This window comes from Teleopsis dalmanni, chromosome 1 (assembly GCF_002237135.1).
Source record: "Teleopsis dalmanni isolate 2A chromosome 1, ASM223713v2, whole genome shotgun sequence".
Lineage (NCBI taxonomy): Eukaryota > Metazoa > Arthropoda > Insecta > Diptera > Diopsidae > Teleopsis > Teleopsis dalmanni.
The window spans coordinates 179,952,951-179,969,948 of record NC_051846.1 but is presented as its reverse complement, the minus strand read 5'-3'; the positions used below and the strand labels follow the sequence as shown (position 1 = coordinate 179,969,948).

The following is a 16,998-nucleotide window of genomic DNA, read 5'->3' as shown; positions in this document are numbered from 1 at the left end:
AAGTCACATACTTACTTCTTTAGCTTTGCTTGCTCAAATGCATATCCTTTCATAATTTTTATATATAATGTGTTTGCTCTACGTTATTTATAATTTATAATTTATAAAATATCATAAATATTCTTCTTGGTGGTGCATTAAATTTAATTTTTGAGCAAAAATGCCACTGCAAAAGTTCGAAAAAAAAATAAATCTTTTTCTACTTCAAAACTGTCTACGATGCGAACGAATTCTCGTTAAGCTGACATAAAAATGTCTTGTCTCAATTTGTCTTTTCCTTCCTTTCACTTATTTTTTATAATATCTTTATAATAATTTGTAAAAGTTTTTTTAACAAAAAATAAAAAATAATAACATATAAGACAAAATTACATTTAAAATTAAAATAAACACCAAACACAATGCAGTTACGCCAAATACAGTTTGCATTCCCTTCAGTGCACATTTTCTACATAAAATATAAAAGATAAAATTTATAAACAAAATTATTTAAATTTTTGAGGAAAATATATTGTTTATTTCTTTTTTTTTCGAAATTCACACTTTATTCATTTTGAAAATGATAATAATAATGTTATTAGTTATTTTAATTACAGTATTTTTGCTATGATTTTTATTTTATTTATTTCTTCTTCACTGCATTGAAGTTACACATTTTCTATATATATATATTCCTTTACATATAAATATATATATGCAGATGTATACATATATTTATGCATATGTATAAATACATGTATTCGCTTATATATGATATCATTCATTATATAGATTTGATACTAAATTTACGTTTTAAATAATAAAATAACATTTTATGCCTAAAGCATTTGTCTTGTAAAAGTCTTTTGATTTTATTTTATAAGTAATTTCTATTTGAAATATAAATTTAGTTTTAATTTACATATATAATAATTAATACTTATGTTTACCTTTTATATGCATTTATTAGGTCATAATAATAAATTCATTTAATATGAAAAACACATACATACAATTTAATTTTTGGCCCATAGATTAGGTATTAACATTATTTGAATATTATTGAAAAAAATTTTAAATTATAATTATATATTAAAATTATTTTGTTTATACAAGTACTTAATTATTGCAACACTATAATTATGAATTTCTTATTTACAACAATGATGTTGTGACAATAGTTTTCTTTATACAGTTTTGTTTACTATTAATAACTTAAAATTAAATTTGAATTTAATGTTAAAATTTTTAAAATTAACAATAATTAATAAAAAATTAATAAAAATTTATTAATAGTTAAAAAAAATTTTAAATATATATTTAAAGAAATTTTCAAAACAAATCTTCAACTGCAAATTTGTTCTCCTTTGCGTATGAGTATTGAACTATGCATATTTGTAGCTTGAGTGGATAGGATACGTTAGACGTGCCCCTAAAGAAAGGATAGCAACACGAATAGCAACAGAAACAAGAAATTTAAAACAACAAGTAGGCAGGAGAACACCAGTGACAAGGTAGGGTGACTAGAATCATACTAATCAGAGAGATTAGTATCAACAACTAGAAGGAGCAGAAACCAAAAATAGAGAAAAATGGAAGGTTGTTGTGAAACACACATAAGTTCTAAATATATCTTAAATTTATAATGATGATAATGATATATCAAGCAACTTAAAACAACTAAAATTATTAAGCACTAAATTATTTGTTAAGTGCGTGCTTATGAAATGGAGTATTCTTCATTATATGGAAAGAATTTTATTTAGAATCTTAAAGAGACTTTTCAGAGATTTAAAAAGTAGTAGAAGTTATTCCATTAGGAACATAGATTGTTTATAGAAAATCTCAAATTCTGTTTCTTTAAAACTATGTATCGTAGTTCGATTTGCCTGTGTTAAAGATAGTGCGCCTTCATGTTACCCTGGGTCTGCAATGTCTACTGTAGCCCGGAAGGTTGCATTCCAATGTAGCGTGACATATTTCGTTATTAAGCAAGACACAAATTGTATATAAAATTGTATTTATAATATCTGAACAAATTTTTAATTATAATATATTTAGATAACAATTTCATTTCCAAATTGTTATAATTACAAAAGAAACTCAATTTAATTGGGTGAATTTATTTTCCTTATAAAATCTTCCAGTCAGCAGAATCATCTTAATAAGTATTGTAGGATGATCAGAACTATTTTTAGTTCTATCATCTATTTTTTATTTTTTCATTATAATCTCATTCATTTTCTTTATATAATATATGCTGGAAAAAACTTTATAAATAAAGGATCCAATAGATATATGTATTTGATGGACTTTCGACCAAAAGCTGTCTGCTAATATGGGGTTTACGTCGATCAAAATAAATTCTTTTTTGAGTAAACAGTAGAAATTTATTTGATTTCATATTTTTGCAAACATATTTTTCATTACTTCCATCGATACTGTGGAAGAAGAGTTACTGAAAATATTTTCAGCTGAATAATAATCATGTGAATCCTTAGAAGTTTCGTAAACTAATCTTCTCATTAAAGTAAATTGTTAACTAGTTTTAAAAACTTTTCCAATCATCTTTAAAAATATATTATATATTTCTCTAAAAATTATATATGTAGATCCGCTTCGAGTAAGGAAAACTTACATATAAAACAAGACAAAGTTCCATCATATATAATATATACTTCAATTGGTATATACAAAAACTTAAACTTATTGCCACAAATATGCATAAAATTATATATTTTTCCTGTTTTTACAGATAAATACACATGAAAAAATTATTAAAAAAGAAAATAAAACATTTTTGAAACCAATATATGCAAAATTATATATTAGATTTTTATAATAATATTTTTATTTGTTAAAATCTAATTTTTTTGAAATTTTACAAAGTCTATCAATATCATAGGACGCTTATACTATTATATATATCTATATATATGTATTTATATGTATATATAGGTAATGTTTGTTTATAATTATTTAGTTTACTAGTCAATTACATATAGGATAACATTTATTGTTTCATTTTTCTCAATATTTATAAAATAACTAATATTTATGAACTAAAATTATTAACTATGCTTTTGTTAAATTTACAAATTCCTGCTAATAAAATTAAACTAAGCAAAGTATTCATTTTTTATAGCTAATAAATTATTTTTTCAGTTTAAATATTATTTATAACATTAATTATATTTTCTGAAAAATATTTACTAAACTATATACATAAAATTTAATAATAAATTCAATATATGTATATATAACTATAAATGGTTTGATTAATTTTTTCTAGTGTATACAATTATATATTAGATACATTTGTTACAGTTTGTTTGGATATAACGCATATATTTGTAAATTTTGAATCATAAGAATTCAAATAATTTTAGAATTTATTAAACTTTTTTTTAAAATATATGTCTATTAAAAACTCAAATGTTAATATTACATAAAATACATAAACTAATTAAAATTCATAATGTTTGATTAATTAGTTAAATCTAACAAAACATGTAGTCTAACAAAACATGTAGTCTAACAAAACATGTAGTTCATAACCTCAATTATTTGAAAATTCAATGCTATTGAGGTCATTTATAACCTAACTCAATTCAAACCCCAACGCTATAAAACTCTTATAAATTTACGCGTCTTTTATACCTATCTTCAACCCTGTCAAAATGCATTGCTATTTAATTCCTTTTTAACCTCAATCATTTTGTGACCAATCAATCGTTTTGCTGTATTATTTCTTTAAATCCTTAACCATCTTTTATATCTTAAATTGTACCAAAATTTCCTTCCTTCATGTATTTCCTTCATAACCACAATCCTTTGAATATATATTACTATATAGTTCATTTATAACCTGAATACTTTCAAACCCTATCGCTAAGTAATTCTTTTATATATTCAATCGTCTTTTAAATCTCCAACCACATTAAGACGCATTGCTATATAATTCCTTTCTTAACCTAAGTTGTTTTAAGACTCATTGTTAAGTTATTTCTTTAAATTCTCAACCATCTTTTATATTCTACGTCATTCCAAAACGTGTTGCATTAAAATTCCGTCAAAAACTCTTTCATTTTGAAACCCTATTTATAAGTTTTTTATAATCTCAATCATCTCAAAAGTCATTGGTGTGTAATTCTTTTATAGCCATTATGGTTTCATAACATAATGTTTGGGATGATAAATTTAGCTTCAGAAACAGAAAAGATTCATATTGAGATATTGCAGATAAATCTGATTTGTGCAAAAAGATCTATTCCAGTCTTCGTGCATTTAGTGGACGAGGTGCTCGTGCACCTTACGAGCAGAGACCTTACGCATTGAAGTCTTCCACGATATGAATCGAAAGACTACATTATATAAATATTGTATGTTGAGATAAAAAGAGATAACGAGATAAAAAGTCTTTTTCAAACTCCAGAAATTATCTGAAAACACCTCGTGAAATATATTACGACAGCTGATTACGGGCCTGTTTCGATCAAAATATATTTGCAAATATATTTGTCGGTCTGACATGATTGTACCGAACAGTACTAACAACAAAAATTGTAACAATCGTCATTTTGGAATTTCTCAATGTCTGAAATGAATTAAAAAACTCATATTTAATGTACTTATATGGTAAAGGTTTATGGGTTAGGCTTAGGCCTTTATGCACTGCGATCAACTTGATCTATTGTGCACCAATGTACTTTTATACGAATACTATTATATATCTTTATTTGAAATTACTATAATTTTCTGTCGGTATTATTAAAGAAAACTTGTAATATTGAAAATTGAAAATGAAAATTACGTGGAAATGAGCTTATTGTCAATAAATGCGACCGCTAACACTCAAAGAGAGTAGGCAGTCTAAGAAGAAGAAGATTCTGTCAGTATGTTATCGTTATCGCTAATCGTTGCCCATAACATAAAATATTGCACAATAAAAACAATTTAGTCAAAAAACGATTTTTAAAATAATTTCAAAGTAAGCAAAGAGCTCTTCTTTAAAACTCGAAATAGGTTAACCATAATAGAATGGATTCATTACTACATTCAACATAAATAGCTCATATTTATATGTATATTTATATGTATACTTGTGACTACAAAACTGCCTCATCGACACTTTTTGCTCATATCAATTGACTTCTAAAACAAACATTGTTGTTGTTATATAAATTTAACAAAAAAATAAAAAAAAACAAAATAAGTGCCTCTCAATTTCATTCAGTGACATTAAAAACAGTTTGTTTCATAAATTCACTTTTAATTAACAAAGTTTACACAATAACACTCATACGCCCCGTAAAGCGAAATCTTTTAACAACATTTTAAAAAGTTTCTATGTTTCATTATTATTTTTATTTTGAGTTGTGTATGATTTTCGTTACCAGAGCAAATCTATGACTCTATATGACTCTACATATATAAACACTTCTCGAACTCAATAAAATTATTTTTTTTTTTTGTTATTTGGCTTTCGTAAAGTGCCAAAATGTCAAAAAGAATCTCAGTAAATTAGTAATGCGCTGACAAAGTTAAAAAAGTGAGCACAATGAATTTCCTTTAATATTACACTCAATTGAATAAAAAATTCACTTTTAAACTTTCGACTTAAGGACAATAAATGACATAATGTTATTTCGTTCCTTTTTTTTAAGAGTAGAGTAGAGTAGAGCAGAGTAGAGTAGAGCAGAGTAGAGTAGAGTGTGTTTAGCCTGTGTGTACATATATTTTGAAAGAATTTATAAACAGGCGCTTCGCACACTTGCGCTGAGTTTTGTATGTCGCATAGCCTTAAGCACTGATGCTATGTCTGCTCAGGGAGGTCCTATTGTTGGGCGCAATAAATATTTGTACTGTCTTGAATGACAGTCGAAATTTAAATAAATACAAACTACACAAAAAAAAAACAACAACAACAAAATGTGTCTACAGTAGCTTTTACCCACTTACGTAGTTATTTAAACTTTTCGAAAGCAACATAAATATGCGTCACAAAATACTATAGCAGACCTGCTATTTTAAATACTCGTACATAAATTTAAAGTCTAAAGTGGGCAGTAATGAAATTGAATCTTTTTTTTTTGGACACTTTTATCCTGTGCTGCTGTTTTTTCAACTCAGTACATTATTTGTACTTAACAGTAAGCAAATTCAGCCCAGGGGTGTAACACAATAACTACGAAGGACTAAGGACTATTTTTTTCTCCACGTGATGCTTTGGTATTTAAGTTGAAATTGTATCTTTTTAAGCATTAAAAACACTTTTAAATTACACTTCAACAATACTCGAACTTAAATCAACTGTGAAGTTCACAAAAAAAAAAAAGATATAAACTTTATAAAGTAAAAATAAATAAATATGATATTTAAAAGTACAGCATAGCTAAAAATACACACCAAAATATTTTTAGTTGCTTTTTTAACTTATTGCCTATAGACTTTAAGAAATATTACAAATATATGCGCTACACTTACATTCTGATCACATTCAACTATTCAGTTTACACCTCTTTAAGATTATATCTTATGACATTTATACATGTACGTGGTTACTTACCAACGCAATCAACTAATTTTAGTTTCAACTTCAATGCATTCGTTATCCCAGATACATAGGTAAGTTACACGTATGCATCTAACTTCAGTATTTGTTATTTATTAAATAGAACAAGCAACATATCATATGTGTATGCTGTAAATTGCAATTGCTCATTTTCTCAAGGATATTTATATACAAGTATAAATTATTATTGGCATTTATTGCAAATATGAATTATGTTCAAATGCATGAAATTGCAACATCAGCATGTCTTATCATGCATTCGGAAACAATTTGGCATACAACTTTTTCAATTGTAGATATATACTATATGTATATATAGGAGTACTACAAAATATCTGACCTCAATTTTACTTATTACCATAGTACATACTTAAATGGCGTTAGTAATCGACAAGTTGCTTTATTATGCTCAACAAATTACCATAACTTCAATGCATTGCTTCACACAGATATGTAATTCACAGTTACTCGTCCAGTGGCGCACTTATATTGCTACTGGGAAATCAATTCTGGCAATAATGTAATATCTTCAGTTGAAGTACACGCACTAAATTATACTTGTATTAGCCGCATTATTCAAACTAGGCTAATATTCCAATTGTAGTAGTTGCAACAGCTCCTCACTCTCACTATCGTCCGTCACTTCGTTTGATGCCACTTCATGTCACTGCTATCACAGCAATTGTCGACGTGGTGTATAGCCGGTTGTAGTGAGGAAATTCAAAGATGGTGATGCGGTCACAATTGCCTGTCTCGTAGCCGTTACTGTTGTTGCTGTTGTTGTGCCAACATTTCCGACATCATTAGCTTTACAATCCTGATAGCCTTGATCTTTTGTGATGCAATTCTCCTTGTCATCGTTGGAGTTGGTGTGTCGCTGTAGTAGCAGACTGCCGGCTGCACGATGTGCTGCACTATATGGCGGAGGTGGTGGTTGCCTATATTCGTAACTATTTTCGGTGGGTGTGGAAGTGGTGCGTCCGGGCAACGCCAGTGATTTGCTGTGACGTGTGGTGAAACCGCTTTCTTGCGCCGCTGCTGTCGTTGCATTTGCATATCCAGCTGCTGTTAGTGAAGCTGATGTCATTAGTGGTATGCCTGGAATTTCGCGCTTGGTTAACTTTTCACTCAGTTTATTGGTATTTGCTATCGTGCTATATTTTGATTGCAGGTATGCCTGAGCGTTGCTATTGTATTTACTTTTTGGCGCGTTGCTTGTCGTCACAATGGTTTCTTGTAATTGTTGTTGCTGTTGCTGTTGCTGCTGATGTTGCTGTTGTTGTTGATGATGATGTTGTTGTTGCTGCAATTGATGTTCATTCTCATGTAGATTTATTGTTGTCGTTGACTTTATTGGACTATAAAGCTGTCCTTCTTGACTACTAATAACTTTGGTGCTATGTGCTGGTAGCAGATCCGGTTGGTATTCAACAGTCCGTCCGACAAAATCTTTACTTGCATCTTGTGTTTGCCTTTTATTGCTTAGTTTGTTGCTCCCAGTGCTGCTGCTTAAAGTATTTCGTATTATTTCGGTCTGCACGTATCCATGCGGATATTTTATGTGAAGTGTTTCTGAAATAATGTGAAAATAATGTGTTATAATAGCATACATTGATTAGAAAATAAATTAAATGTATAAGCAAGTAGTATTAGTATTAATAATAATAAATATTTTTATATTAAGATTATTAATTTCTGGAATTTTAACAATTTTGGGAAATTGTTCAAATTTTAAATGTTTAATTTAATTGGATAATTTAATGTTAAATCTATTAATTTATGAAATTTTAAGAATTTTAAAAATTTTCATTTAATTAGAAATGAAATGCGAGTACTATTAGTATTTTAAGATTATTAATTTCGGGAATTTTAACAGTTTTGAGCAATTGTTTTAATTTTAAATATTTAATTTAATTAGATATTTTAATCGTCAATATATTAAATTATGGAATTTTAATAATTTTTGTATTTTTATAATCTTGAGATTATTACTAATTACTAAGAGATAAACATTATTATTAACATAAGTATTTTAAAATAAGTTTTTTAAAGGCACAAAATTTTTAGTGAAAGAAAAATATTAAATTCAGATATTTGAGATATTACTAGACAAATAATTCAATAGATTTTATGATGCAGAGAGATTGTAATCAATTTACTGCAATCGAATCATCTCAAATACTATATCACAGAGCTTCAGTTTATCATAACTTTTTGAAATATTTTTTTTTACTAAATTTTATATATAAATTTTATTTATATATATAAAAACTAATAATAAGTAACGTTGATTTTTTTTTGTCGAATATGTTATGACAAAATAAAATTATTAGATAATAATGAAGATACAATAACAAAAATTTGATTAATTTATTGAAATTTGGCTGGTCATAGGTACAACGCTTAGGAAATATATGAAATTTTATTAAGTTTTATAATTTGTAAAATTATACACAAAAAAGCCACTTTAACCATAGCAAGTAAAAAATTCCTCTACAAAGGGAACAACCTAATAATAAGTATTCAAACCCGTAAAACTGAAGGATTTTTATTTTGTAAAATAAAATAAAGAGAATAAATGTGTTGTAAAAAGAATAAATATTATCGGAAATACATGTACATACATGTCAAAAATGAAAACCAATTTGTAACCTTTGTTCGCTGATAATATACGTATCCAGCATTCTGAAGTAGACGTATCTTAAATTTCTAACTCTCTGCAATAGTGCCTATTAATGATTTGGACAATTACTTTTAGAAATGGATAATGATACTCAATGATTATTAAAATCAAAAAGTGTTAACCGTTAATAATGCCAGAAGTGAAGTGATCAAATAACATACCTGAATCTAACATTAGATCAAGTGGTGATTTGGAAAAAAAACGATATCGAAACAAATGAGGCAATCTATACTGAAGCTCTGAATTAGAGTAAATATCTCTTTAAAAACAAAAAACTCAACAGAAAAAATATGTGTTCAACAAATCTCTATGATGGTTTGACATTTTATAGAACTAAGGTAGGCCTGTCAACATTCGCAAAATTTTCGATTATTTAGTTCGGAGGTTTTTGTAAATCTCAATGTATATTACAACGTGTGTTGGTAGCTAATGGATCTCCGTTTAATCTAGATAAAATGTTACTTCAAGAAAGCATATCCAATGTGGATATAGACTTGTACTTACTAAAATAATATTTAAACGCTGCACAAATGAGATTTTTCTGATTTGATGACTAAGCAAATAATAAATAGTTTTTAAAGAGAGAAGATATACGTGGTGAAAATATTTTGAAACTAAAAGAATATATTTTTAATTAACAGAATTTTTGATCGTCCAAACTGCAATTTTGGACTTCTATTGATCTTTGGAAGTATTTGTTGATTAAATTATTCGTATAATAAGTTTAGAGCTTGGATTGCCTATACTGTCAGGAACATTGCATTGTCAGGAATATTGCTGTCAAAAAGAAACATAAATTAACTAATCAATACACATTGTTTCTTATATGGTCGGGCGAACCCATTAAAATATAGAGTCCTTTTTTACTTCTACTTGCTGCAATTGAATTAATTACTTATTCTTGATATTATACTAACTCATAAAAGCTCTAGAGTTGAGGAGAATTATTGTTTTTTGAATATTAAATTCATTTAAACTCTTGTTTGTCATAAAAGCACTCAACACTTTCAATTATCAAAAAATTAATCTATTCATGAATAATAAAACATTCAATCACCAATAATATTTCTAGTCATTCAATAGGTGTCATTATTACTTGTCATTAAAATTTTATTGCTTCAGTTACAGGTTCATTAGTTTTCTTAATTGTCGATTAAGCAAATTTTACAATACGTATAAAATATACACAGGAATTTTCATTATATTAAGATATACTTTAATATCAAAAAATAATTAAGAAATCAAAGAAGTAGATATTTGTTAAGTGACCCACTGAATCGTTGATATATGATGAATCGTTTTCAGTTATTTTATATAAAGAATTAATACACATTTAATGAAGGATAGTCTTGCGGTTAAAGACCCACACTGGAATCAGTAGTAAAGCGGGGTAACATCGTTTTTAGTTATAAGTTTTTGGTACCTGTTGTAAGTCCAGTAAATTCTTTATTATTAAATTATCTCACATTATTCTATTTCAAACTAGGTGACCCCGCGAACTTCGTACCGCGTAACAGTCAATGAATGTTATATTAAATTTTAGATTCATCAGCGATCGAATTTTGTGCTTGAATACCCGTGCAGTGATGTCGTGCCGATCACTTGATGTCTGTCCAGGAAGCAGCATTTGAACAATTTCTTTCCATTTTGAATTACACGAACTAATTTTCTTGGTAGTTTCCTCACTTGATTTAAAAACAGTAAAATTAGTATCTTAGAAGTAAGACTCACGTTTGTATTCTGAATTGAAAACTATGATGTTGATACCCACCTTTCAATGGGTTTATCATTTTTATATTAAAGTGATATCCATCATCTTCTTGCTAAAACATCAGTGGGTATTGCAACGTGTCATATGAACGGTGTATTTCACATACTAGACGATTTTTTCTGTTTCTTAAGCATCCAATATACAAATTTTTTAACTTTTTCTGTTTCTTCAATTTTTTTTTTTAATAACAAATATTTTGATCTTACTGATCAGTATCTGATACTGGGTCTATCTAAGTAAAGTCGCAGCTGGAGTAAAGTCGCATCTTACGTCAAGCATGCCTTATCTCAGGAATTCCCTTTACCGCAGGTCTATTTCATGCTAAATATAATAGTTTTCTCTTAATTAATTTTCTTCTTATGACTTTTTTATTCATTACTTTAAAACCACTTAACAAAACAATAGATAAAAATTTAGACTTTTATACTCTTTTTAAAAAATCCCCTCCTAAATATGTCTCAATAAATGTTGCTTGCTATTAAATAAGTTTTACTCTATTAAAAGTATTTTAATTATTTATAAATAATAACTTTTCATTAACTTACTATATATTTATTACAAAATAACAAATGAAAATAATTTATTGAGCTTAAATTACTTTATTATTTGTCTAAATATTTCAATTAGACTTAATAACTATTTATTATGATAAAATGAGTTTTATATTAAAATTATTTTATTCCTTTAAATTTAATGCTCATATTTTAAGAGCTCTTCAAAAGCACATAATAAATTCTCATTGAAAATTAAATTTATGCCATTTTCTACAATCATTTATATTACCAAAATTCTTTTCGACTGATAAATAATAAATTATTTATATACTTAAATATTTGCATAGCAACCATAATGTGGCTGCCACATCCTGCCACTCAGTACTACACAATCATTAATCCAAAGTAATAATTGACTTTTTGCTAGCCCATAATTGATACTTCAAAGTACTTGTAGAGAGCAAGGAATTTCATTTAAGGCATTTTAAATTCATTGTAAATTTCATTCGAAATGCATGCATTGAATTCGCTTTTATATTTTTTATTTCTGCGAAACAAAATTTGCTACATCGAAACATGAAAGCCTAATTTTGGCTGACTTCATTTTGGCAATAACATTTTGTTGGCTTATAAAATTTTTATCTCCGATGCTTTACACTCATACAATGTAGAACAGCGGCCTGCCTTTGTTTCTGGCTAAAAAGTCAGCGTTGCCATATTTTTGCATAATTTATTGAGTACATTTGCACAAAAATTGGCTTTACAATAATTTTTATTTACTTGCTCTTCGGTTGTATATTTTCATTTTTCATATATAAAATAGAAAAACCTAGCAATCCTTAGCGCATACTCGTATATTAACCACGTAGTAAAAATAATTCAACAATTCTTCTATATGTAAAATCAAAAATCCATAGGTTCGCTATTTACGTACGACTGGTATATGACTGGTACTCCCATATCTCTTGTACTTCAGCTTTGTTTATATGATATGCACTTTCCATGGCTTTCGTTTTTGTTGTTGAAATTGCTATTTTTATAGCTCATTAAATTTTTGATTTATCTACAGAAAAAAACAAAACGTGGGGGAGTTGAGATACTTTGCACTCCCATATATTCAGTACATAGAATATTTTCATTGTTATCGTGTATCTTGAAGTAACTTGCAGGCTCTAATAAAATGTGTACGAGCGAATCTCTGAAATATGCATGTGAATTTATGATAGCAAAATTTGCAAAATCTGTACGAAATTGCCTCTAATGTTTTGTAGTTGTAATATCTTACGGCGCCTGGAAATGTGGGTAATCAACATTTCGTCGAGATTATTTATTCTAATTTTCAATTATTCACTTCGACTGGAATCTCAGTTTAACTAAATGAGATAACAGTATATATAGGTACGTGAAAGTATGCTAAGAGAATAAACTTGCATAACTAATCGACTTCAATTGAAAGAATTTTTAATGTAGAAAAGATTTGAAGTTTCCTTAAGTGAGGATGACTAATGTATTCATAGTAATTTTAGTACAAATTAAGTTTAGATTCAAATGAAATACATCTAAAAAAAGGTGAAATAGCTTCCGTTGAACTGTTATGAAATTTCGCTCTATTACATTCATTATCTTCATTTAACTACAGTGTGACCACTTGTATAGTACAAAATAAAAAAATGCTACTTCTAATAATGTTTTATAAACTGCAGAGAAGACAGGAGTATGTAAAATTTGCAAGAAAATTTTTTGAATAAATAAATTTGAATGAACTTAAATTTCCTCATATATTATAAAGCAGGAAAAAATATTGTGATTTACATATGCACAAAACAACAAAATTTTTGACTTATATTAAAGAATAGATAATAGTATGTTAAGTTAAAGTAGATCTAGAAGCCGAATTTGTTGCAACAAATTTTGTTTTTGTGCTACTGGGATAGAAGTGGAAGCTCTGCCTTCACTAAAATAAACCAACAAACTAGACTTCAGGATCAGTAAGGGTGATAATAGACTCGACCGTAAGGTTGCTATGGTTCAGATTAAATAAAAGAAAAACAAAGCATACTTTCTAATTTGTGTGCGTACGTCAACCATGGTATTGCACCAATAGTGCATAGTTAAAGCCCCTCAACAAACGTTCTGTATAGAAATTAAGTTTGGCGAGTTTCCACAAGTAGAATTTATAAATTATTCAAATTTAGCGCATTTTAACACGCAGACTTTGCAACGATAACCATGATGGAGAGAAAGTAGAATCTATCAATTCTTCAAAGTTGTCCCACTTTAGTAAGTGAACTGTGTAAGAGTTTAATAAAGAGGTAATATAATGTAATAATAACTTTTAATTTTTTTGCCCGTCACTACAAACAAAGCGGGATAAATATCTAAGAGACTGTTTCTTAAGTGATCTGGCTGAGTTAGTATAAAAAGGATTAATGCATCTCTTGAACCTCACTGCAGATAAAATAAGAAGAGATAAGCACTCCATATTTGCTTCTGATAAATTTAGCCATTTCCTCAAGAAAGAGTAAACTGTCTTTATTTTTGGCTTCTCATCCATTTAGTCATTTGCTCAAGAAAAGGTGAGCATTCCACATTTGATACTGATACATTTAGCTATTTAATTAGGAAAGGATAAATACTCCTTATTTGCTCCAATAATATATAATAATTACCAGAGGGTCATCAGTAAATTTTTATTCAGTTTATTGTCAACTGATATATATGTATATGGATAATATTTCAATACCATAATAAATTAATTTTATTAAAATGTAATGAAATATTCTCTAAATTTTCTATCTCAGAATAGAAAAATTACAATAAATTTAACTTTTTAAAGTGTATTATTTTATACAAACGGAATATGCTACAACCCAAATAGAGTACGAAGTTTGATGTATAAAAGTCCTAAACAAAATCTAGATATTTGCTTAAAAGTGATATGGCACAATTAAACTTAAAAACATTCTTTTATGTATAAATGAAAAGCAAAAGAATTTATTCCTATGTAAATCTCTAGTTTTCCAAGAATGAAACACAAATATTTGTTGAGCAGTAGAAATTTCTACAAAGCTCAATATTCTTGCTAATTTCTGGGGATCCAGCATAGCATCAGTGATTAATGAAATAATTACGCTGGTGATAAATTGTGACTAAGCTTGTGTTCCTTTTTTATGTCACTCTTGTTACAAATAACCAAGTGGAAAAAAGCAACAAAATCATTTTTATTTCGCCATTTGCAACGAGAATTAATTACCATATTTATCACTCCAGAATGAAAATGGTCGGAGTGGTGCTTGTGAGGCACATGGTCAAGTTATAAACCAGAAAATAAGCAAAACAAACCACAATAATAAAAGCAACAAAATTAAAAACAAAGACTATGTGGAACAATTGCCATATGAAATGGAGCAATGATGAAATGAAAAGTAACCAACATCTATCCACACAATAAAAAAAGAAAGTAAAAATGTAATTTTATTTAATAACATAAAAACTCACCTTTAGTACTTCGCTCCAAATACGCCTTTTCCGCATGCCCTGTTTTCGCATCGTTCAGCAGCAGTTTATGGTGCTCAACGCCATCAGCACCAACATTAACAAAACCATTGTCCATCACAGAAACACCATGCTTAATCATTTCACTGTATTTGTCCATTCCGCCAGTGCCACCATTCAGATTTGTTTTTTGCAAATGGTGCTTGAAATTGCCCGTTGATGTCTCATCAACACTCACTCCAAGCACAACATCAGTGCCGCCCGTTACAGTCGTGGTGGTATGTTCGAGGCCAGTTGTTAATTGATCGGCAACATCCAAATGATGATGATGATGATGTCGATGCGCGGAGTTAATATGCTTGAAACGCTTGTAAATGCAACAAGTAATCAATGCGAGCAGCACCGACACACTAAGCAATCCCAAAGCCATTAAGCAAATCACAATAACTAAGTTTCCCTGCAATAACAAGTCCTTTGACCCTGGCTTTTGTATCAGCAAATTCATTTGCACTACATCTTTGCCACCAGCGTTCTCTGCTAAACATGTGTAGATACCCTCATCGTTTTTATCGGCTCCAATAATAGTTAAACGTGAAATAAACACATCACGTCCGAACTCCTTCTCTTTGGACTGTTCATCGCGTAGCAGTTGGATGTGTACGCGTTGTTGTTGTGCACTGTTCACTGCATTGGAGCGATACATTTGTTTGTTATAATCCCAGGATATGTGTGTGTTAGGTGAAGCATGCACTCGGCAAACCAATGTAACATTTTCTTTTGACGTATTGATGGAAGCACCGCGTGCTGGATATATGATTTTGGGTTTACAGGCAAACGCTTCCGGTTGATCCTCCACCCACAACATGCCACGTAAGTGCACGGGAAAATAACATGCCGTTGGTGGTGTGTAGAGATTACGTTTTAAAACAAAGTCACGAAAAATCTGCAGTTCACATGTACAGTTCCAAGGATTCTGGTCTAATGAGAGTGCAGTTAAGCGCTTCACAGATTCAAAACTTTCTTTGCGCAAAAAGCTCAATCGATTTCCGTTGAGATAAATCTGCGATAACAGTGGCACGTTGATAAATACTTGTGTGCTAATACGTGTCAAACGATTATCCTTGAGTTCAATCTTATGCAAATATTTCAGATTTTGAAAAATGCCATCGCTTAAGGATTCCAGTAGATTGCCATTTAATACTAATGCACGCACTTTAACCAGCCGAGCGAAGAGATTCGCTTGTAGACTGCGCAAGAGATTATTGGACACATCCAATTCGATGAGAATTTCGAGTTGCGTAAATGTGCGTGGATCGATCTGTTGTAGCGAACTGTTACGTATGTACAGTTTATGTAGGTTGAGGAGTTGCGCATTCATAAAGGCATTCTCCTCTAGAAATGGTATGCGATTAAATGAAAGATCCAACACTTGCACTTCAGTGTTGAGATTCTCTGGCACTGAGGAGAGACTTAGATTCTTGCAATCAGCTGTTTTTTTCCCTGAATTCCATTTGCAATGACAGTCGCCACAGTCCATTAGCCAGTCACCATGCGTTGGCTCAATCAGGCTTAACAGCAGCAGCAGCATATGACACAACAGGTATGTTAACTTACGACTACGAAAACTACGTAAGCTATGTGTTGCTGTTGTTATTGTTTGAGTGCTTCGCGCTGTCTTAATTATCACGACAGTGGCGTTACAACGTTTTTCTTGCTTATGTTCTACTTTTTGATTTCGTTGTAGTATGCTGTTTCGTTGCGTTTTCTCCTCTTGCTCTTCCTGTTGCTGTTGCTGTTGCTTTTGTGCTGCTTGTCGTTTGTGTTGGTGATGTGTACAACTAGAAATTTTCATGTTTTATGCCTCAACGTATACTTCGCTAGTACAACGTCTACTGTTGACTACACTATATATAAATGTTAATGTACTTAAGCACATATGCGTTGTTGCGCTGTTCCTGTCACTGTTAGTTGTCTCACTGCAGCTGTGTATTTTCGCTGTTTA

The 16,998-nt window shown here is 29.3% G+C and overlaps 2 protein-coding genes across 2 annotated transcripts in view; one reads left to right on the top strand and one right to left on the bottom strand.

Annotated features, from left to right (window-relative positions):
* The window catches only part of LOC119666819 (myosin-G heavy chain-like), a 377,427-nt gene that overhangs the window by 203,185 nt on the left and 157,244 nt on the right, over window positions 1-16,998 (top strand). The window lies entirely within an intron of this gene.
* LOC119670468 lies at window positions 6,399-16,998 on the bottom strand (the record flags this gene model as incomplete). Its single annotated transcript, XM_038080735.1, is given in 2 exon segments — window positions 6,399-8,125; window positions 15,000-16,998. Coding segments are annotated over 2 exon segments (2,748 nt in total). The 3' UTR covers window positions 6,399-7,226.